Here is a 24,040-nt window from a genome sequence, read left to right on the forward strand (position 1 = left end):
GTTCAACACTATGTTTCTGAGATTCCCCCATATTGAGGCAACTATCTTTCACCCCATTTTTACTATGGGATAATATTTCATTCTAAGACTACACACAATTTATGACATTAATGCATTCTTTATTCAACCAGACCCACGCGCTGCACACTAATATGGTGTGTCTATAAATCAAGTTATGCCACATGGGTCGTTGGTGGCAATCCCATGCTGGCTGCCATGTGGCAGACCAGATGGTAAAATAACTAGAGATGTTTCACCCAATTATTCTTAAAGAGTGGATAAATCCCACTCAAAGAGCTTGGAGGTCATGCTTGGCAAGCAAATGGTCCCTTTGCTGGATGAACTTGGGTAGATGAACCGCTAAGTAAAACCCTTACATGGTTCTGGTTCTAAACCTTAATAAAGTAGGAGAAAGGAGAGGAAACAGCTGTTTGACACTGCAGTCTTAACCTTTCTGGGCACATCAGAGCATCCTTGATCATGGTGAGTGGCCCCCAAGTCCAGGAAAAACCTACCCGTCAGACAGCAAAGGCTAAACATTTAGTCCAGAGGCAGCAGGGAGAAGCCCATCCTCCCTGCCCCAGGAAACCAAGGACAGCGGAGGATTGTCCTTGAATCCTGAAGGTTTCATTCATCACCCTCCTAACTACAGTCCTTGATGCAAAAATAATCAGCCATGCCACACTTCCCAGCTTTGGGGGTCAGGAGGGGCATACAACAGACTCTCCAGAGCAAAGGAACCTCCCACCACTCTCCCTGAGCACGCCCCATAGGCAAGCCCTCACACTGACATAGCCCATCTCCATTATTTCCTACAATGAGCTTTTGAGGCAGGCGATATCCCCATTTCACATGTGAAAAAAACTGAGGTGCTGAGAGGTTTAGCGGCTCGTCCGATATCACACAGCAAGTAAATGAGAGGCCAGGATTCAATCTGTATTTTCTGATTTCAAAGCCCCGCACCCTTGTCCAGTCAACTACCCCGCTACCGCTGCTCGTGCACACCATCTCCTGAAGTGCGGCAGCAACGGGGGAAAGGAGTTCTCAGTGACACAGAAGACACTGCCTTCAGATGATCCTTTCACAAGTGTTTGCTATTGAACGGCAGCAGGCTCCATGTGAACACAGAATAAATACTTAGAAGGCAGAGGCCTGTGAAAACTCAGAGGCCATGTGTAGAAAAGGCTACAGGAGCTTAGCAGGCCAATGTGGATGCCCACACGGCCCCAGCTACTTGGAAGGCACTCTGCCCACCAATAATTAACCAAAATCGAATGTCTACCATGTGTGATGGGCAAAAATGCATCCAATTTTCTGTTGGAAGTCTGCTTGCTGCCTTAAAAGACAGTAATCCTCAGCACTAACAATGACAAAGAAGGGCTACTAGGACATGTGAATTTCAAGATTAACTAGAGAACTTCAGAGAGCAATAAATAGGTCAAGAACTTAATTCCAAAGTTACTAAGAGCCAGACTCTGCCTTCCAGCCCCCAAATAAGTGACATCAGTCACATATGACACAAACTTTCCGAGTCAGCTGAAAGACCAAGATGGCAGCTACTAGTGCCAAAGCTAAGAAGGCATCGCTCTCAGCGGGTGATGTGTTGAGGTGTTCTTCTCCGCCAGCTGCTCACTACCAAAGAGATTCTGTTCTCTCTAGTTCTGGGTGCTCCTCGGGCCTCTGTTGACACAAAATTTGCCAATTATATCACTGGTCTTTACCCTGTGACACTTGCCTGTTTATCCCAACTTATAACTCATCTAGTGAGTCGAGAAAAAGTGAATGGTCTCCAGGGTGGGAGGTAACACCTTTGCAGAGGCTTGGAGAAAAGAGAACAGGAAAATGGCACCCTGGCTTCTAGTGACGCCACAGACAAAAGATCTAAACATCTGACCCTCTCTTGCTCCTGACACCTGCCTGGCACCGAAACTGTACAGACCCTCAAAACCACCACATCCAGTGAGGCTGATGGCTGTCATAAGAGGGATCATTTGAGACGCTGTGGGTACTGGCTGAAATCATACTGTGTTTCTCAAAGCATTATTCCCAATCCCTGGGATTTGTTCCAGAAGATTTTTACTAGTTTTTTATCTACTCTCTGCAGGTAATAACGATTTACAAACTGCACTCATATGATTCTTTTCCTTATAATTTCCTTAAAGTGTTTGGGGGTTTTATACACTGCGATAAATAATAAAAACAGGTTCCCAACTCCCTCCTCCCCACCTCTCTAATATACCTAAAACTATTCTCCTGTCTGGGAATTCAGTTGCCAAGGAAATGAGTTCGCACCATTAATACAGGTATGAGACAGGCATGCAGTAAATTAAGTCACTCTTGATACGTATAATAAGTATAATATAATTCAGACTTCCAGTTCAGGAGGTCTTAATCAATAGCCCAAAGGGAACCATGGATCACCCCCCAAAAATAGAAATGCACAGACAGAAAATCTCACATACAAAGAACCATTGCTCTAAACATTTGCATGTACATCCTAAAAGGATAACTGTGGTCGCTGACCCTGAATCACAAAACACTAGCCAGGCTCTGTTTGGCGGCTCTTAACCAAATAACCAGTTTAGCCAGTCCCAATCTCTGACAAGGAACCCCTGACTATTCTGAGAATCCTGAGTTCTGTACTCCCCCCTCAGCACCTCCTTAACACACTGAGTCAGGGATAAGCCCTCTGGAAATTTCCAACAGTTTCTAACATAAACTGTTCCTCGCCACCTCCCAACATGTTTTCCAATAACTCTGAGCACCTTCCCAGCTCCTCCTTGTCCACAAGCGGGGCGGGGCAGGGGGGGGGCGGGGGTTGGGGGAGGTTGTCTTACCGAGATCTCCCACCAAAGCAGTTTGTGCTGGGGGGCTGGTGCCGGTTGTCTGGAGCGACAGCTGTCCCGCTGGATTCTCTTGAAGGTGGCTGGGATCCTAGACAGGGGACCCATCACAAGAAAAGACAGAAACATTGAGAAGCTCAGCCCTGGTTTGTTTGAGATTGTGGCTCAGGAACAAAGTTCACTCCATGCGTTCGGGTTATCCACCACACCTAGCAAGCCACAGCCTCCAGCTCGAACAGGCAGAGGGACAGCCAGATGAGATCTGACTGGGGCCCCCACACAGAGGCGCTCAAACCTGGGAAACAGCTCTTCTTCTCCAAGACCTTCAAGAACACCTCAAGCACTTCCAAGCAACTTGCCTTGTGCACTGAATAAACTTCAGCTGCACCACACGAGACGCAGAACCCATGCTGACCGTGCAAAGTGGGAGCAAGTAATTAGGGCACTGCACTCGTCCATATCACAACCAGAAAGCTCTTAAAAAGCCAAATCAGATTCAATTCAAATCAAATTATGACACCGTTTTGCTAAAAACCCCCTCAACAGCTTTCTGCTTCTTAGGACAAGGTCCAAAGTCCTCACCAAGCCTTCGAGGCTGGGTGGTCTGAGCCGAGCTGCCCTTGCAGCCTCACCAGGCACCACTCTCCTTCCTGCTCTCCACGTTCCACCTGGCCGCCTCTGTTCCCACTGCAGGCCAAGCTCTCTCCCACCTTGAAGCCTCTGCACAAGGGACCCCTCGACCTCTCACTCAGCTACCCCACTCCTGCACCTCCCCACACCTCCCCCTCGGCCCGTCTAATCTCTTCAGCTCTGGCGGGTCTCAGCTTCCTCAAAGAAACCCTCCCTGGTCCCCAGCTGAAGTGAGACTTCCCGAAAGTATGGGACTCTCATATCAGCCAGTACTTTTCCTTCATCGCTTTGGTCACAATTACAGTTACATAATTATTTCTGCACCTCCTTGTTTCATGTCTAACATTCCCACCTCCACCAAGTAAATCAGAAGCTCCTAGGAGTAGAGACCATATGAATTTTGCCCCCACCATCTGGCTAGCACCTGGTCCAAGACCTAGTACGTACCAGGTGCTCAATTACGGATATACGTGCAGAATGAGCGAATAATTCATGTTTCCTCCATGCACCAAAAGTACCCAAAGCACCACTCAGTCCAGGGAGGTTTCTCAAGTCAAGGCCCATCCAATCACTGAGATTCCACCCTACTGCCCTTGCATTAGAATTCAAATCTCACTCCCTCAAAGCTACAGAAAGCCTGTTTGGGGCCTGGAAAGTGCCACAGTTACATCACATTTAACGAGAAAAATTATGGAGAAACCCAGCCCATCTCAGACCTCAGACTTCATGAAATAATTTCCTGCTAGATCCAAAGGTGACTAATTTCAGAGTAGATCAAAAGAAACAAACTGCCCTCATTCAGGACAGAGTGGGAGATACTCCAATTTTCCTGCCTCTGTCTCTATTTTGCTAGTGTGAATCTCTAAGACACACAGCCCCCTTTCTCACCCAATACTGTCTTATAAAAGACACCTTCAAGCTCCTCCAGGAAGTTTAACTGTATTGGGAAGAAAAAGGGGCCCCAAGTAACATTTAATAAAGACATCTTATTTTCGAGAGCCCGTGTGGGATGAAAAGATATTTTCTCTGCTCTCAAAGCAAAGTACAACACACTTACAAAGACCTGGCATTTATTTTGGTCCTTTATCAGAAAGCTGTCCTTGAAAAATCATGTCACACTTTTGATCATGCGAAGAACTGCTTAAGAGGAATCAGGGGGCCAGGACTGGCTGAGCGGTACCCAAACCCAGGTACCTGGTAGAGAACCAAGCCCCGGGCACCTCCTCCTACTCCCACCCAGGCCTGCCCCGCCCCATCCCGGCACAACCCTGGGGAGCAGGGCGGCACTCACCGTCTGTCACGGCACTGCCATTAGGCACGCTTCCCAGATCAACAGTTGGCCCGTCCAGGAAAATTGTCAGCTCACCGCCCGAGACAACACCGCCTTTGTTCTCCGTCTGCAGGTTCAGGGTCAGCTGCGTGTTCTCCACTGTTGAACACAAAAAGCAACAGGGATGGAGTAAAGCAAATGCACCCCACGTTAAGACTGGGTAAGTTGTAAGCCCTCATTTAACCTACTCTGGCGTCCCCGGCAACATTTTCCTGCATCTTCAAATCTGCCTCGGGGCGTGGAAAGAAGAATGGGAAGGAAGAGGTCTAATCGTCATCACTGTTGTATTAGATGGGTGGGAAAAGGCTGTACTCCTATTTTTCAAAACATTTTGTATCATTGGGTTAGCTACCTAATTTCTCCATGACTTCTTTGTCTGCTTGTACTCGAAGGACCATGAGAAGAGCAAAGAGAAATTGTGGCATCCGGAGGAAGGAGTCACAAGCCAGCAACCCCCCTGCCCATATAGACAGACAATGGTGGCAAAAAAAAAGAGAAACAGGTCAGGAGACCCTGAGGCAGTGTCATCAGGAGTCATCTCTAGATGAAGGATTTGCAGGGGCTTCTTCTCTTATTTGTGTTAGAAAGTATTACTTGTTTTGAATTTTCACTCCTGAGGAGGTCTCACTTTGAAATGAGGAAAAAACGTTAAGCAATGAAAGTTTAATAAAGGTGAGTCAGCTCCACAATCGTCCCGTGGCCCTGGGTTAGTCCGTAAGGATAAACCAGCCAAAAACGGGGTCTACAACCGAGGTGGGAAGGCACCTCGGAGTCACCCAGCCCCTGGGACACCAGGCAAAGTCAGCCCTGTGGGCAAACAAGAAGAATCGAGGAACCACAGCAGAAAAAAGGAACAAACTGACACGAGGCAGATGCCCCAAAGCCTACGTGGGCTAGAAACTGCGGCACAAGCGCCCCCCGACTCCCCACCAGCAGGCCCGGCCACACAGAACAGCTTCCACCCAGTTACTGCTCGGGAGCCATTCGGTAATTACCAAGAGAGCAGCGTTTATGAGGATTTCCAAAGGGCCTTCCCACATCTTACAAAACCAGACTACAAAAGAGCCACATACTCCAACCTCCTTCCCCACCCACCGCCCACCAAACCGCCACTTTATTTTATCTCTGAGTTGCCACTAGATTATTGTAAGCTATCTCCCTGGTCCTCTAGAACAAGGCAGGGTATGCATAAATAAGTATCTCTGTGAGCACTTTCTAGAAACAACCTCTCCCCCCAACTAAAAAAGCCTGTCCCAAATGAAAATACAGACACAGTCCTTTAAGAACTTAGGAAAAGTCTGGATCAAATCAGGATCTACTATAATAATGTGGGAACCAGTCACCCTTTGGGTTTTCAAGTTCTCCTAAGCGTCTCTCCCTTACCTTAATCTCTCTTCCCTGAAATGGATCTCTCCAAATCCTTTGGAGTCTGTTGCTATTTTCGGTCACTTTCACTCAGGAACTTGGTGAGTTCCAAATATTTATATAAAATAACACTTGTAATCTGAAAACTAGTTCCTTCAAAAGTCCAGCAGTCAGGAAAGAACTGAGGCCTTTTGACAACCAGCACCCTTTGCCAGCCATGCAAATGAGCCACCTCGGAAGTCAAGCCTCCAGCCCTAGTCTTGCTTTCAGATGACTATGGTCCAGCCAATGTATGGACTACAGCCTCATGAGAGATCCCTGGCCAGATTTCCCAGCTCAGCCACTCACAAATCTTGACCCACTGAAACCAGGAGACAACAAACGTTTATTATTGTTGTTTAAAAGAAAAGTCAAGGGTGTCTGCCTACTTATTATGCCTAGATCCAGGGCCCAAGTGGAGCACAGAGTTCAGGAGGGGCGTGTGCCAGGGAGACTGGGTTCAAATCTCACTTTTACTACGTGGTGCTTGTAGCGTTGTGCAAATTACTTAACATGAGCACCAGTCTCCCCATCTGGAAAACAGGAGCACCCCATGGGCTCCTAATAAGCTGTCATTTTTATTATCTCCCTGTTGACTTTCCTGTTTCTAGGCTGAAGAGTCCCAGTTCTCTTGGTCTACCTTGTTCACTGCAAAGTTGCACCTCTCTTGACCTTTTGGAGCCTTTTCTGGGTTGCAGCAACAAACTCCAAAAAGTCTTCTAAGGTGAGCTACTTAGAAGATGAACTGTTTTCTCATCTTGTTTCCAGGACACTTCCTAAAGATGCCCATCCTTTTGGATTCAGCACACCAGCCTTGGAAATGTGCTGGGATGAGTATTCCAGAAGGGTTCCGTGATTCCTTTCTTAGTGCCTCAAAGGCCATTATTTTACAAATGTAGTGTGGGCATGTCTTCCCCTCCTTTCTGGAGGGATGATAATGCTCAACGGGAAGGCAGAGGCGGCCCCGCCTCTTGTTGCTGATTTCAAACTCCTGACAGTCACACTGCCATGGTCCTCTGACAGAAGCCACAGGCGTAACTTGACTTTTTCTCTACATGGTCTCATCTCAAGGCTCCAACTTAGCTCTTCTCTTCTGTTTACCCATTTAACATGTCCAGTAGAGTCATTATATACCGGTAGGCTCAGAAGCTACCTTGCGATGCCCTGAAATACATTTTATCTTCAAAAAAAGCCAGTGGGAAGGGACGTCTTTCCCCCTTCAACAAAACTTGGGAGACGATAATGCTCCACTGTTCTATTCGCTAAAAAGAGAGACAGAGTCAGAGATACCTCTGGCCATCACTGTCAGAGCCAAGTGATCAAATGAAGCATCACTAACAGCAAGACCACCCGACACACAAACTTCATGACGTGACACAGGATGAGGTACACAACATCGCTTTTTTTAGGTAACTTTTTTAAATTTATTGTTTGTTTATTTTGAGAGAGAGAGATAGAGACCAACCAGGGGAGGGGCAGAGAGAGAGGGAGACAGAATCCCAAGCAGGCCCCAAGCTGTCAGCGCAGAGCCTGACGAGAGGCTCCAACTCACCAACTGTGAGATAGTGACCTGAGCTGAAGTCAAGAGTCAGACACCTAACCGACTGGGCCACTCATGCACCCCGCAACATCACTTTTCAAGTCTTCTTTCTAAAAGCATTTAGCCTGAATCCAACTAACCCACTAAATCTCCTTCCCAATTTGCAGGAAATATAGGGACAGAGAAACAAATTCACAATACCACGAGGAAGCAATCAGACAAATCCAGAATATGGGACACATATATAATATCCTGGACTCTTCAAAAAGACAATGTCATTACACTGCTTCTTTTCTAAAAAGAGGGGCAAAAGGACACCTAGGTGGCTCAGTCAGTTAAGCACCCAACTCTTGATTTTGGCTCAGGTCATGATCTCATGGTTCATGGGATTGAGCACCATGTGGGGCTCTGTGCTAACAGCGCAGAGGAGCTTGGGATTCTCTCTCTCTCCCTCTCTCTCTGCCCCACCCCGGTCCATGCACTGTCTCTCAAAATAACTAAAATCTTTAAAAACTTACAAAAAAAAAAAAAAAGGGCAAGGAGACTCTTCTAGATTTAAAGAAATATAACCACCAAACGCCATGCAATGTTTTACCAAACATCGGCTTGAAAAGTATTCCTGGGGCAATTGGAGAAATTTACATCCAGACTGGATATTAAATGATGTATGAAACGACTGCTAATTTTCCGAGGTTCAACGTGAATGTCATTCTCGGGAGATGCAAATTATGCAAGTATTCTCAGATGGTTTTATAGGAGAATACGCTGAAGTTTTTAGGAATGAGGTGCCATGGTATCTGCGGTTTACCTTCAAATGGTCAGGAAAAAGAATGCACACACCCACAAGCTCACACGTGTCGGCAAAACAAAGGCAGCAGCGTGCTAGCAAGGTCTAGGTGGAGGGCCTCTGGGTGTGCGCTGTATTACTCTTTCCATTCTCCTGTAGGTTTGAAATTTTCATAATAAAAAAGTTGGAAAAGGGCTTTTTTAAATTGGCACGGCTATTAAAAAATTAAGCCTCTGAGAACAGAACTCCCCATTATTCTCTTTGAAAAAAATACCTGAGCCAGGGGAGCCCTACAATGCATAATGGGACTAAAGAAACCATTAGTTAATTGAGTGACAGACCTGAGCATACCGGGGAGGCTGAAAGGAATAAGTGTGGCTGGAAAACATATACTGGAATCCCAGCTATAAATAGCAGCATTAGCCACTTGGTCTCCGGGGCCCTCGGGTTTCACTACAGCCACACTGACGACTCCACAAAGGGCCTTTCTCCTGCAGCATGTCGTCCTGCTGCCTTGTGAGGCGCTGCTCAAAAACCAGGAAACTGATGGAAGAACGGGTACGGTACAGTGATTTCGCCTAGGAAGCGCACCTCGTCAGGCCCCCTCCACCTGTGGTCACGCAGTTCACGGACGTGGAGAGAGCACCTCCTAGTCTCGTCCCTGAGATTAAACAGAAACAAAACAAACAAAAACACCGTGCCTGGGTGTTTCTATTCTAGTTGGGAGACACAAACAATAAGCAGGCTTTTTGTTTTTTGTTTTTTAAGAAAATTGCATAATCTGTTAGAAGGTGGCAAGTGCAGGAGAAACACCAGTGAGGAAAGCGGGTGGTGAGCGCTGGAGGCGGGAGGAGGACCTGCAGTCGTGAGGAAATGTCCCTGGGAAGACAACAACTAAGCAGAGACCAAAAGAATGATGGGGCAGGGGAGGCCACGTAGGTATCTGGGGAAGAATCTTCTAGGTGGAGAGAAAAGGAAGCGCAGAGGCCCCACGTGGGAGCATGCCTGGCATGTGTGAGGAATGGCAAGGAGGCTGGTATGGCTGGAATGGCCGAGGGAAGACAAGAGCAGGACATGAGGGCAGTAGGTAGGTAACCAGAGGCCACAAGGAGACCCTTGGAGCTCTTGCAAGGTCTCTGGAGTTTACTCCGTGTGAGATTGGGAGCCATTAGGGGATCGTGAGCAAGGAAGGGACGTGACTGGTGCTGTAGTGCTATCACTCAGGCCACGGGAGGAGCAAGGGCAGAAGCACATGAGACCTGGTAGGAAGTCAGTACAATATTCCAGGCTGGAGCAGATGATGGGTTGGGCCAAGGCCATGGCAACACCTTCTGGGAACACAGTGGTTAACGAAGACTCTACCCTGGCCTCCTCCCTAGCACGTGTTAGGAAAGACCCATGACTCCCACCAAGCACATGGGGCCCCCAGACCCTTGGAATGAAAGCTTTGGGCAAGATGATGGGCAGGCACTGCAAAAAGCGCCAACTCAGAGCATGGCCGGAGGAAGTCTGATTCAGTTACGGCCAAATGGAACATATATAATGAAAATATTCCGCTGGCAGGAGACTTCAGTTCTCTGAGAAAGCCAAGGTCCCAGTTAGCGCGTGCTAATAACTTCAGCAATCAGCAAATGTACTTCTTCGGTTATGGGACTGTGCCCTTCTGTTCCGTTCTAAGTACTAACTGGCTATCCATACCACATAATGCTGTGTTATGAAGGTCAACAGACCGCAGGAGAGCCGGACATTAGAATCTAGGGGACGAGAACTTGCAAACTCTCAAGGACCGTGCCAGGAGAACACTGGGCAAGCTAGCATGCCAAGAGAGACCAGCAGACATTGGGCACCACCACCTCATCAGAAAGGAAAAAGAAGAACCCAACCAGATCAAGCATTTTGATCTGCCTATGAGTTTACAGGAGACACAGGGGGACAGAGGAACATGTCAAAACACACTTCAGGAACATAAACAGCACAATCCTTAAAAGGTGAGAAACCACAAGACAAACTGTCCATTTTCTTCAACAATCAACTCTGAGGGGTAAAAAGAGGAAGGAGAACATATTGGTTAAAAGGGACTGAAGAGACCTATCAGCATTACTTGTATCCCGACTCAAACAAACCCATGGTAGAAAAGAAACTTTGTAAGACAACTGGGGAAACGTAAAGCCGGGCTAGATATTTGATTGTATTTCAATAACTATCAGTATGCTTTTTAGGTATGAAATTGGCATTGTGGTTATGGGAGCCCTTATCTTTTAGAACTACAAAGTAAAATACTTACGGATGAAACACACCTGGGGTTTAAGGAAAAACAACCCAGCGGGGACTGGGGTAAGGAGTAAGATGAAACAGGGATGGCTTTCGGTAGGCGGCTGTGGAGCTGAGTGACAGGCTCACAGGGGTCCACGGGCTGTTCTTTCCACTTTCACGTATGCCTGACATTTTCCAGAACAGCTTTTATTTTCAAACCAGCATACCTCAGGCACAAACAGTGAATGAAACCAACTAAAATTCTTATAAGAATTCAATATCACATGTGCAGTTTGAAATACAAAAAGGTAGGGAATGTACAAACAAGCTGCTTCAGGAGTAACTCGTACTTTTATTTTTCCTTTACTTCAAAGCCTCAGATTTGCAAGTGGCTTCAGGTTAATAATTTCCTACTGGGAAGAGCAGTTATGTGCAATAAAGATGAGTAATATTTTTCTAAGAGTGACTTTCTCCCTTTCTTGACTTGGACTTGTTAATATGCTTTTTGCATATGGTACCAATAAGTATAGATAAATAGGGCATGGAAGTTGCCTTCCTTTTTCCAACAAAAGAAAAAACTATGTAAACCAGAACTGCCAAAATGTGCCACTATTAATGCGATTCAGTTATGAAATCCAGAACTCCTGCCTGGACAGTTTCACTGCAGTGTATGAAGGAACGTTCTACTTCAGAATCTTCTGTCATCACTGCTCCCTCCTGCTCCCACACCACCAAAACTTATGTGCACGTACACACATTATCTTTTAAAAGGAAGAATCTTGTTTTTTTGTTTTCCTCCTAACTCTGAATACAAATGTAAGGATTTACCTGGAAATTTGAGAAAAATAAAACCAGACACAAAAGTAGGATACCTTTAAGGAAGGCTAAGTACTCTCAGGTCAAGCATCTCGGAAGCCCGATGAAGATGTGATTGATTTGGCCTTAACAGAGCTGCTCAGTGGAACAAACAACCTTCTTCCTGTCTCCTCCTGCCCCCCAATCCCATAGGCCCATCAAAAGAAAGTGAAAATAAGCAGGGCATTCATTAACAGGTCAGTGTTCATTCTACACATAGCTGTGAAACACTGGTGCACAGAGGAACGGAACAGGAGGAAATTCCAGAAGGGCAGAGAGTAAATAGTCTCCTTTCCATTCCCCGCCTCCCTGTAACTCAGACACACACAGGATGGAGTGTACCCCAGATTTAAAGAGAACACTCTTTCACATTCCCTTTGCAGTAAAGGAAGCCAGAGGCTTCCAGGATTTACTGTTATGATGTCTCTTTGGCTTCCAAACTTAGCCAGAGCCTAACAAGAGAAAGTCTTTTCTAGCAAGCTAGCATCAGATCATAAACATTGGAATTCTTATTGGGGTGACAATGTTGACTCTGCTTCACCCCACCTCTCCTCGGCCCCCATCACTGATGATTTGGCAGGCTCTTCCCAGAACACAGGGTGCAAGGAAGAGTCTACTTTGGCCTTGAGACTCTTCTGTATGCTGCTGCTGGGAGTCCCTCAACGATCTCGAAATGAAAGTTTTGGTCTACTGGGGGTTCCATTAACTCCTTTAGAAATGAAATTAGCTTCATTTTACGAAGCTAATTTGTAAATTTTTATTTTCTCTCTTTCTTTCTTGTTCATTCACTCAAGAAGCATTTTCTGGGCATCCACTATCTGCCTGACACTGTGCTAGAAGCTGGGTTATAATGAAAAGTGAAAATAGACTAAGTCTCTGCATTTAGGAACCTCACAAGTCAGTTGAGAGAAACAAATAAATAATCTAGCAGAGAAATATAAAATTGCAACTGTATTAGCAGATTCCATGCAAGACATCAGTGTCCCATGAGCACTGGATAGCTGGCCTCATCAGTGCATCAGGAAGTTTCCTGAGGAACTGACAACTCAACTGTGCTCTGAAGTTTCAAGCATACAATTAGCGTGTTGAAGGGTGGGGTGGAATGAAGAGGAAGACCATTTCAGGCAGAGGAAACACGAGGTGCAAAGGCCTTGTGGCACAATGAGCTGGATGAATTTAGGAAACTAAACAGAGATGGAATTGTGATCCAAATGGGGTAGAAGATCCAGATGGTGGCCATACACTGCAGTGCCTTGTGGGTCCGCCATGTTGAAAAGTTCTTCTCTATCTTAAGAGCAGCAGCAAGCTACTTAAGGGTTTTTCAACAAGGTGTGACAAGATCAGCTTTGTGATTTCAAAAATCATTCTGTCTGCACACAAACTGGAAGAAGGACAGAAGTAAGGAGGCCAAAGGAAAACACAGCAGAGGTGGAGACAAAAGAGGTAGGCAGACTTGCAGACTTGCAAAGGTAAAAACCAAGAGAACCTGAAAACAGATTAGCAAAGTAAGTAGGCAAGGAGGATAGAGGTATCAAAGATGACTCATAAGCTTCTAAGTTACCTAACTGGACAAATGGTGGGTCTACATATTGAAATATGGAACAATGGAAGGGGATCAAGTCTGGGGAAGTGGCGATGAGGTCAGATTTGGACATGTTTCTGGCATATCCACAAGGAGACAGCAGGAAAGTGGGCAGTACGTAAATATGGAGCTCAGAGGAGAGATCTGAGTTGGAGATTCAAACCTATGGGTCATCTGCACGTGGTGGTTATGCATAAGGAAGAGGTATGGGTGGGAATGTGATCACAGAAGACGGAATGATAGGAAACTCAGTTAATAGTCAAACAGATGAAGATGACCTTGCAAAGACAGACAACACTCAAGAGAGGCAGCAGGAAAATAAGGAAGGATTCCTGAGAAGGCAGGAAACATGGGCTCCGAAGCATGGATGGAGAATCCATCCTTAGACAGTAGGAAAAGGGACAGCTCCCCCACCAGAGGAAAGAGAGAGGAGGCATTAGGCACACGCATCCTCATTTCGGTACACGACAGATCCATCGATCATGATCATCTTTATTTCTTTTGATTCATGCCAAAAGCCAAAGCCCATGCAGGAACAGACATTTTCCTTTACTAACAAAAAAAAAAAAAAAAAAAAAAGCGCACGGCATGTACTTTTCAGAACGAGCTATTCATCACAGCCATCCACTGAGTAAGGTACATTAGAGCCAGAGTCTTTCTTGAACCAACTGAGGGTCCTTTTAACACAGAATACATCTGTCTTGGTAAACCTCACCATGTGTCAAGCTGTAGCACATGCTTTAATTTTTTAAGTGATTCAGGGGCAATAAATACAGATATGGGGAAGTAAAGTCTTTAGAATAAACTGTCAATCCATGAGTTACTGCTGCTTTGTCATCAGAGCTCCTCATCCCCAACGGGAAGGAGAGTCCTCACACCCACGAACGGCAATTCCTAGATTCCTAGATCGGAGCCACCCTAACAGCTCATCCATTCTCCGTGCCCTCAAGGAACCTCAGCAGCCACACCACCTCTCCCTGTGGCACAGGATCAAAACCATGTTTATAAACATGGCAGGGGCAGGCTTCCAGTGAACAAACCTCCTTTTCAATGGTCTTTAAATACAAAATGTAGGAGCCTGGCCAGAAGAGAACTTTTACGGTTAAGATTCTGCTTTTAAAAATGCAGCAGTTACAAACTTCCAGTTACGAGATAAGTAAGGACTGGGGATGTAATGTACAACATGGTGACTATACTTGATACTGATCTATTTGAAAGTTACTAGGACAGTAAATCTTAAAAGTTCTCATCAAAAGGAGAAAAACATGTTTTCTTTTTTCTTTCTGTATCTGAGATGATGTATGTTAACTAAACTTGAGGTAATCACTTCACAATAAAAAAAATCTCCTTTTTAAAAAACTGCTTTTTAAAAATTACAATTTCTGGGTGCCTGGGTGGTTCAGTCAGTTAAGTGTCTGACTCTTGGTTTCGGCTCAGGTTATGATCTGACAGTTCGTGGGTTCAACTCCCACATCGGGCTCTGTGCTGACAGCAGAAAGCTTGCTTGGGATTCTCTCTGTCTCTCTCTGTCTCTCTCTCTCTCTCTCTGCCCCTCCACCCTATGTCTCTCTCACTCTCAAAATAAATAAAACTTTAAAATATAATGAAATAAATAAAAATTATAATTTCAGATGAGTGAAATATGCCACAATGAAGATATGGATTAATGATGATCGAGAGTGTACAAGAACCTGGAAAATTATTCATACTACACATGTTAAGTCAAAGAAAGAACATGATGGGGGGTTCAGTCGCTTAAGTGTCCAACTCCTGGTTTCAGCTCAGGTCATAATCTTACGATTCATTGAGTTCCAGCCCCTCATCAGGCTCCTCATCAGACAGTGCAGAGGCTGCTTGGGATTCTCTTTCTCCCTCTCTCTCTGCCTCTCTCTCTCTCTGGCTTGCTCTCACTCTCTCTCAAAAATAAGTCAATCCAAAGCGGGCTCCGTCCTGACAGCAGACAGCCCAATGCGGGGCTGGAACTCATGAACCGTGAGATCATGACCTGAGCCGAAGTCAGCGCTTAACCAACTGAGCCACCTAGGCGCTCCCAAAATAAATAAACTTAAAAAAAAAAAAAAAAAAAAAAAAAAGAACATGATGTTATAGAATGCACCCTATTATTAAAATCCCATAAAAATAAATATGTAAAGGGACAAAGAAATAAATTAAGCAGAGAAAAACTGTATGTTGTGCTTCAAGAGTAAGATTATGAAACACAGGTTTTATTTTTTAATTTCCATTATCTGCATAGTGGATATATTTTTTTCTTAATTTCCACATCACTTAGACATGTATACAGGAAGTATTTACAAATGAAATGACATGTCGTCTATTATTTGCTTTCAAATATTCCCCCAAAAAGTGGGGTCTGGAGGCAAAAGGCAATCTGACATGCTGATCCTTCTTAAAAGTGGGTAACAAGTACAAGATACTTAATTATACTATTCTATTTCATTTATGTTTGAAACCTCCCATAATAAAAAGTTTTAAAAAGTCCCATGTATACTATGTAATATTGCCTTCACAATAAATAATATTAACTTAAAAAATAAAAAATAACAACAGCATGCTTACTATGAAAACCTGAAAACAATACAGACAGGCAAAATATGACACCTGCCCCATAAGTACGCACATTCCAAATCACTTCCCCAGGATATAACTCATGATTGTCAACCTTCTGTGAAGTCACTGTATGTGCAAACACCGGCACAAATACATATAACAACCACATGTGCAAAACTGACTTCGTCCTAGAAAAGTTGTACCCTTTGATTTCTCACTTAATGTGTTCTGTGAATCTTTAAAAACGTATACAGCAGCAGTCTATCCACACAGTGGGGTTTTAGGAAGGCGGGAGGGGCATGTTCAAGGTGAATTCAGCCTTGACTGGAATGCCCCCCTCCACGAGAGTGAATGTAGGTCATGTATGCATAAACACTAATTAATTAAGGGAAGCGGGGAGGAAGGGAGGAAGGGAGGAAGGGAAGGAGGGTAGGCACAGACATCATCTGAGAAATGTGTGCCGTGCTGGCCTGACAGCAGTGTGAAAGTGCCCACCCTGTACCTAACAGTGGCACTGACTGCCACCCATCTAACCGTGCCATCCGTGCTCTGGTGCAGGATCATTTGCCCCTCCAACATACCACTCTGTGACAAGAATAAGCGTCCCACTCTAAGAAAAATACTCGTAGCGCCCTGGAACACTTAAGGAAAAGGGAAAATAATACACTCAAACGAGATGAATGAGGTTCAACCCTAACACTGCTGCAACAGCCACACCATCTCCCCTGGGAGAACCTAGGAGACCGGAACGGACAATCAGGCAGGAGCTGCTCTCAAATAACTGCAAAGTAAAGGCTTGAACACTAGAAGAAATGTTTCAGGGGTTTTTCGTTTGTTTGTTTGTTTGTTTGTTTGTTTGTTTTTGCAAGGGGGAGGAAACAGCTCATATCCAGGCAACAGTCTCATTTTCCTATCATCGATTCTGGGCTCTTTGCAAGGCCACCATTTCATGCCTATAACAGCTGTCAGTTTAGGAGCGGAATGCTATGTGGCTGATGAGAAACAGCGTGGGTCCTCTAGGACGTGGCACTATGCCTCTGTGGAGCAGGCTTAAGAGGAATGAGAGACATTTCTAGAACTGTACAAATAGTACAGTCCTATACCAACAACCTGATTTAGGAGAAAAGTTTCTCAAGTCTTCCTTGAGTAACAACCTCTAGACCTGCATTGTCCAAGGGGGGAGCCCTGAGCCACATGTGGCCACAAAGCACTATAAATGTGGCCAGTCCAGACTGAGATGTGCTGGGAGTGTAAAACAACACACCAGATTTCAAACACACCACACACACACACACACACACACACACACACACACACTGCAAAATAGTCTTTCTTTATATTGATTTCTTTCTCAATAATAATAATAGCTTTCTTTATATTGATTATATAGTAAATAATAATAGCTTTCTTTATATTGATTATATAGTAAAATGATAATATTAAGGATATATTGGGGTAAATTTTTTTTAATGCTTATTTATTTTTGAGAGAGAGAGAGAGAGACAGAGACAGAGACAGAGACAGAGTGCAAGCAGGGGAGAGGCAGAGAGAGAGAGACACACACCCACAGAATCCAAAGGAGGCTCCAGGCTCAGAGCTATCAGCACAGAGCCCCCCACGTGAGGCTCGAATCCACAAATCGCAAGGTCATGACCTGAGTCAAAGTTGGACACTTAACCGATTGAGCCGCCCAGTTGACAAGTGGACTAAATAAAATACATTATTAAAATTAATTTCACATTTGTTCTCATTTTTACTTTTTATTTTCTTTTTAATTTTTTTAACGTTTATTTATTTTTGAGACAGAGAGAGACAGAGCATGAGCGGGGGAAGGGCAGAGAGAGAGGGAGACACAGAACCGGAAGCAGGCTCCAGGCTCTGAGCCATCAGCCCAGAGCCTGATGCAGGGCTCGAACTCACGGACCGTGAGATCGTGACCTGAGCTGAAGTCGGACGCTTAACCGACTGAGCCACCCAGGCGCCCCTCATTTTTACTTTTTAATTTTTTTTTTTAATTTATTTATTTTGAGAGAAAGAGTGCAAGCACGTGAGGGGCAGAGAGAGAGAAAGGGAGAGAGAATCTCAAGCAGGAATCCCATTCAGCGTAGAGCCCGCCTCGGGGCTCGATCTCACAACCTTGAGATCACATCTTGAGCCAATATCAAGAATCGCACACACACTTAATAGATTGATTTACCCAGGCACCCCTGTTTTCACTTTTTTTAATGTGGCTACTAGACAATGTTAAATTCCATACACGGCTCACATTGTATTTCCAGAGCTTCTCCTGTGTCTCCTCCCTGCCATTTTTTGGTCATAACCTTGAGCAACTCTCAGTGACCAGACCTGCTGGCCCCAAGGGCCATCTCTGTGTGACCCGACTGCACCAAGTTCATTGTTGTCTCAAAGCTTCCCATTTGCTGTTCCCTCAGCCTGGAATGCTCAGAGGCATCTCTTCTCAGCCTCTGGAGTCCTAGTGCTGCCTCCTCAGGGAAGTCTTCCTTGACACCCCCTCTCCCAGGACAGGTTAAGTGCTCAGTGGAACAGTCCCAGAGCATCTTGTATTTCCCTCCATCGTGTCCACCACAACGGGGCTAGTGTGCACCCGTACTTGTTTAACATCTGTCTGTTTTCCTCCCCAGACCCTAAATTCCAGGACCGTGCCTTGTTCACTGCCACATCTCTAGCATCCAGCCCAGAGCTCAAGGTAAAAATTTACTATGTGAGGGGCACCCAGGTGGCCCAGTCGGTTTTGCGTCCAACTCTTGGTTTCAGTTCGGGTAATGATCTTGCGGCTCATGGGCTTGAGCCCCGTATTACGCTCTGCCCTGACAGCACAGAACCTGCTTGGGATTCTCTCTCTCTCTCCCTCTCTCTGCACCTCTTTTGCTTGCTCGCTCTCTCAAAATAAAATATTTTTTAAAATTTACTATGTGAAAAAAAAATAAAAATAAAAATAAAATTTACTATGTGAGGGGCATCTGGGTGGCTCAGTTGTAAGCAATGGACTCTTAATTTCAGCTCAGGGCATTATCTCATCATTTGTGAGTTTGAGCCCCGACATTGGGCTCTGTGCTGACAGCACAGAGCCTGCTTGGGATTCTCTGTCTCCTCTCTCTCTCTCCTCAAAAATAAATAAACTTTAAAAAATATTGACTATGTGAATGCTTGTAAGTAAACTTCATACCCACCCCCTGCTCCCAGCAGGTCTCACAAACGTAAGAAAATGCCTATAGAGATTTCCTCTCCTCCAAACCCCTGCTCCAACACTGAGAAATCGTTATATCTAAAAGGAAAAAACGAAAATGGGGGGAAAAAATGTCCTGACCACCTACTACAGACTAAAATGCAAAAGGTCACAAATATACCTCCAGGAAAAAAAGGGGGGGTGGGGGGGAACCAGCCTTGGCCATCATTCATGTTTCGAAGGGAAAAAAAAAAAAAAATCACTCTTTGCTCAAATACATGTTCCCAGGAGACTGACTGACTTCCAAAACCGATAGGCTTACAGAACACTCTAGATGCAGCAATAAACCCCAGGCTACGCCGAGGCAGCCACGTACAGGGGAAGGGATTCCTGACAGAAAGCTTTTCTTCTTTCTTCAAGTGAGGTTTCACAAGGCAACCTCAATGCCGGTGACACAGAAAGCAGGTCTGTTTTAACATTCACTGCCGGGGCCTGTGTGTTTACTTTTGAGACTCCTGGCTAAAAGGACCTTTTCTTCCAAACAGCTCTCCGCGGACACCAAAGCCACGAACTAGGCCCGGCTGTAACTTTGAGAAACTAGGGACATGGGGGTGGGGGAGGGGGGTGCTTCTGGCTTCTTCGGGAATTCCTTGAGGTTCTGGCTTGGCTGTATCTGCCCGAGGTGCAGATGATGGAAAGCAACATACAGAGAGCTTTTCAGAGACTATTAAAGGCGGTTTTAAATCCCGGTGCCTGGCATCTGGTGCCAATCAGGAAAACAGTAGTCAGTCACTGATGCAACTGCAAGCAGATCGGATCGGGGCACAATCAAACAAAGGCTTGCATTTGGAGGCTGGAGGCGGGCTCAGCCTGACGCCTCCCCAGAGCAGGCACCCGGTATGACCCGGGTCCCTCAGAGGGGAGCCATGACGCTGACCACAAAAAAACCTAAGTCACAATAAAAGGCGTATATCCTCACTAATCAAACTAGGTACATATAATATTTTGTCTGTCGATCTATCTATCTATCTACAGATAGTGAACAAAAATCTAACAACGCCTGCCCCATGAAGCTTACACTGCAGCTCTAGAGGACAAGAAGTGAGATCAAATACACAGTATTATACAGGGATGTGGCTAAAAATAAAATAAAGCAGGGAAAGGAACAGGGAATGTTGGGTAGAGAGGAATCGCAACTAAGACAGTTTGGCGAAGACCACATATTGTACGATGCCATTTTTACAAAAGGTCCAGAAAAGGCACATCTACAGACACGGAAGATAGATTCATGGTTGCCAGAGGCCAGGGGGTGGGAACAAAAACTAATGGTAAGTGGGCACAAGGAATCTTATTGGGGTGATGGAAAAGTTCATGGTAACGTTGCACAGCTTGGTAAAATTTTTTAAAAGCACTGAATTGTATGCTTCCGAAAAAGAAAGAATGGCCAGGGAAAGCCTCACTGAGGCGAGTAGACTGGAAGCGGGTGAGGGAGTAAAGCCATGAGGCCACACGAGGAAGCGCAGTCCAGGAAGAAGGGAAGGCCAGCGCCAAGGCCCTATGGCAAGAACAGCAATGGGTTAGAAGAAGAGCGAGGAGGCTTGGGGACCAGGAGGAGGCTTTGCAGAGGGGAGAATGGTTGAGATGAGATAACAGAAGAGTTAACAGGAGGATCAGGGACGGCCTTTTAGGTCACCTGGGGAAGATTTTAGTTTGTACTTGTAGTGCATGGGAAAACCACTGCAGGAGGGATATGATGTGGCTTGAGTCTGGGTTGTTCTGGCTGCTGGGTTCAAAAGTGTACTGTAGGGAGACAAACGCAGATGAGGGGAGACAAACACAGGCCTCCTGACAGCTGAAAAGAGGGATCTGGACATGGGTGATGGCAGCGTTCAGGGTGAGAAATGGCCAGGTCCTCAAACATATCTCAAGGGTAATGCAGATGGGACACACTGACTGGATGCGGGTTGTAACAGAAAGAGTAACATCAAGGAAGACACAAGGTTCTTAGCCCGAGTGAGACCGAATCACCATTGCCTGAGCTGGAGGAAGCTGTGGGCAAGTGAGTAGCTTGGCTTTTAACATATTAATTTGAAGATGTTAATCAGACATCTGGAAAACACAGTCTTTGGCTGGCAAGGGAGAGGCCCAAGCGGCACAATACAGGTGTCCAGACAGAATTTAAAGCCACGATGCCACGTGAAATCACGAAAGGCAGTGGTGTGAACGAACAAATGGATGCAGGACTAAGCCATCCTGGAGTATCCCAGTGTTTCCAGACTGGCGACGAGTAAACCAACAAAGATCAATGAACAGGAGTGGCCAGAAAGACAGAAGAGCAGTCAGGTGTGGTATCCTGAAAACCAAGTGGAAGCCGTAGGTCCGAGGAGGGATCGACTCGTTGCATCCGATCTGTCAGGCAAGTGAGATGAGGATGCGAAATGATCATCAGATTTCACACCTGGGAGGTGAATGAAGCAGTGTGAAGCAGGGCAAGGAGGGCCAAAGACTTCCTGGAAGTTTCTCAAGAAGAAAAGGGGAGAGGAGGAAAGAAACGAGACGCAAATTAAAATGATGAAAGGTAATTGTTTTTCACTTAAGAGACCTGGCAGAAGTTAAAAACGTTCACAGGCCCCAGCACCACTCATGAGACAGGAACCAGGTACAGGTGCACACGCTCAGCAAGCATGTCAAATGGCCAAGGCTTTGCAGCAGGCCCAGGCTTCAGGCATCAAAAACCTTGAAACATGCCCGCCCTTGGGCCCAGCAATTGCATGCCTAGGAATTTACTGACTTAAGGGGGAAAAAAAAAAAAAAAAGGACAGGAGCACAGAGATCTCTTTAGAAGAATTGACCCCAAAAAACCTCTTGCTTGTACCAGTAAAAGAACAGAAAAGGCTAACAATAGGAGATTGGTTAAATTATGGTGCGTTCATCCCAAAAAAACTGACACTATAGTCATTAAAAATGGTCCAGTTTCATTAAGGTTAAAAAAAAAAATGGGTGAAAAAAAGCAAGTTACAGAGGAATATGCAGAGTGAGTTCCCATTTCAGGAAAAAAAAAGTTATACATACCTCCCCCCCTAAAAAAGGTTAGTGGATATATAACAAACGATTTATGGGGTTAGCTCTAAATAATAAAATTTTAAGTGAATTTAACCTTGGAAGGCAGTAGATGCAGAGAGGCTGTGGGAGCAAAAGGCCTGGGTTAAATCCACTGCGGGGCCTTGGGCAGGTTACGTAACATGTGCCTACTTCCTCAGCTAAGGGGATGGCAATACACTCTACCTCACAGGCATGCAGGAGGACTAAGTTTTACCATATATATCTCACAAATTCAAAACAATGCCTCATATATACTAAAGCAATTCAGAATGGTTTTTGGCTTTCTTTTCAATCAGCATGAAAATAATAATAATCGGAAAAACAACAATAACGTTTTCAGGTTTAGAAGCATGCATTATCTTTATAAGCAGAGAAATGAATAACATTTTCAATCTGGGGAGCAAGACTCAATTTCTCGGAAATTGTGAAACAAGTCCACGAGAAAGCTTGTGGCAGAGTGGAGCAAAAAAAAAGAAGCGAGTTCTGAAGTTTACACTTGACTGCACACACCCCACCCCCATAGAAGACAGAATCATGGATGCTGCCACTTTTGAGCAGTTTCTTCAAGAGAGAATGGAAGTGAGTGGCAAAGGTGGGAATCTCAATGGAAGGGTCGTACCTACTGAAAAGGGCGAGAGCAAGGTTACTGTAACTTCTGAGGTGCCTTTTACTAAAAGTATTTGAAATATCTCGCCAAAAAATATTTGAAGAAGAATAATCTATGTGACTGTCAGCACATAGCTGCTAACAGCAGAGAGAATTAGGAACTGCGTTACCTCCAGATTAACCAGGACGAGGAAGAGGAGGAAGATGAGGATTAAAACTCATTTACCTGGAATATTCTGTATGAGTTCTTGAATAAAACTTGGGAACCAAAACAAAACAAGAAATTAATTTAAAAGATAAATATAAAATTGTTTTTAACTGTAGAGCAAAAAAAAAAAAAAAAAAAAATTTTTTTTCTTCTCATTTTCTCTCTTCTCCCCGTGATGCAGATTCCAAAGATCAGTAGTTTTATTTATCTTCCCGTTGAAAAACTGGAAAAACAGCACTGTGTTTACTTTAAAATAAATGCATTCACTGTCTGTCAGGCATGCTTCCTTGAGACATGCAGCCCACCCCCCAGAATGCTCCATCCCTACGGAACAGGGAGGGAGGTGGTGCACCCCTCATGACTGGCCTATCTGTTCTGAAAATGTAAAGTTCCGAAACAACCCTCTGCTTATAAGATTTTTAAATAAATAGGGAGCTGTTTGCTTCCTTTTTTTTTTTTTTTAGCTACACATGGGCAAAGAGACCGACAAAGAAAATGGAGAACATAAGCAAAGGGCTTTTCAAAGTCTACTTCCATGGGTGCGACAATTCTCAAACTTTGTGCACATTAGAGAAAAGAGGGAACATGTAAATACACGGATGACATGGAGAGCCAGAGCTCTCGTATGGAAAGGAAGGTTAGGAAGGAACCCTGTGGGACTGAACGAGAAACAGAGGTTTCATTATGAACTCAATATAAAGTCACAGAAATAGATATCCACACATCTGTGTGTATATGTGATGTGATGTGTATGTGTGTGTGTGTGTGTATACATACATGCGCCAGACAGCTGCCTAGATAGCTAGCTAGATAAATATAAAGTGTGTCAGAAAAATGAAGGCTCAAGAGCCAAGAAAAGTTTTGAAGAAGAAGACCAGTGATAAGAGCTACGTCCAACCTTGTTCTGACATCCCCTCCGAAGAAAACAGTGAGACCGTGTAAATCCAGTTAGGAAAAAATACAACTAGATCCTTATCCCCCATCCTGTTATCAAAATAAACTCTAGACTGATTACAGAGCTAAATGTTTAAAAAACTAAATAAAGAAAACTATCACGGGGCGCCTGGCTGGCTCAGTCGATGGAGCATGTGGCTCTTGATCTCGAGGTTGTAAGTTCGAGCCCCATGTTGGGTACAGAGATTACT

The 24,040-nt window shown here is 44.9% G+C and overlaps 1 protein-coding gene across 1 annotated transcript in view; it reads right to left on the reverse strand.

Moving 5' to 3' along the window:
* Positions 1-24,040, reverse strand: part of WWP2 (WW domain containing E3 ubiquitin protein ligase 2) — a 150,142-nt gene that overhangs the window by 80,821 nt on the left and 45,281 nt on the right. The window contains exons 5-6 of the mRNA XM_030299840.2: positions 4,765-4,902; positions 2,838-2,934 (exon numbers count right to left, since the gene is read on the reverse strand). Of these exons, the coding sequence (XP_030155700.1) occupies positions 2,838-2,934; positions 4,765-4,902 (235 nt within the window). The remainder of the gene's footprint in view (positions 1-2,837; positions 2,935-4,764; positions 4,903-24,040) is intronic.

The sequence above is a fragment of the Lynx canadensis genome, chromosome E2, assembly GCF_007474595.2.
Source record: "Lynx canadensis isolate LIC74 chromosome E2, mLynCan4.pri.v2, whole genome shotgun sequence".
In the NCBI taxonomy this organism is placed as follows: Eukaryota; Metazoa; Chordata; class Mammalia; order Carnivora; family Felidae; genus Lynx; species Lynx canadensis.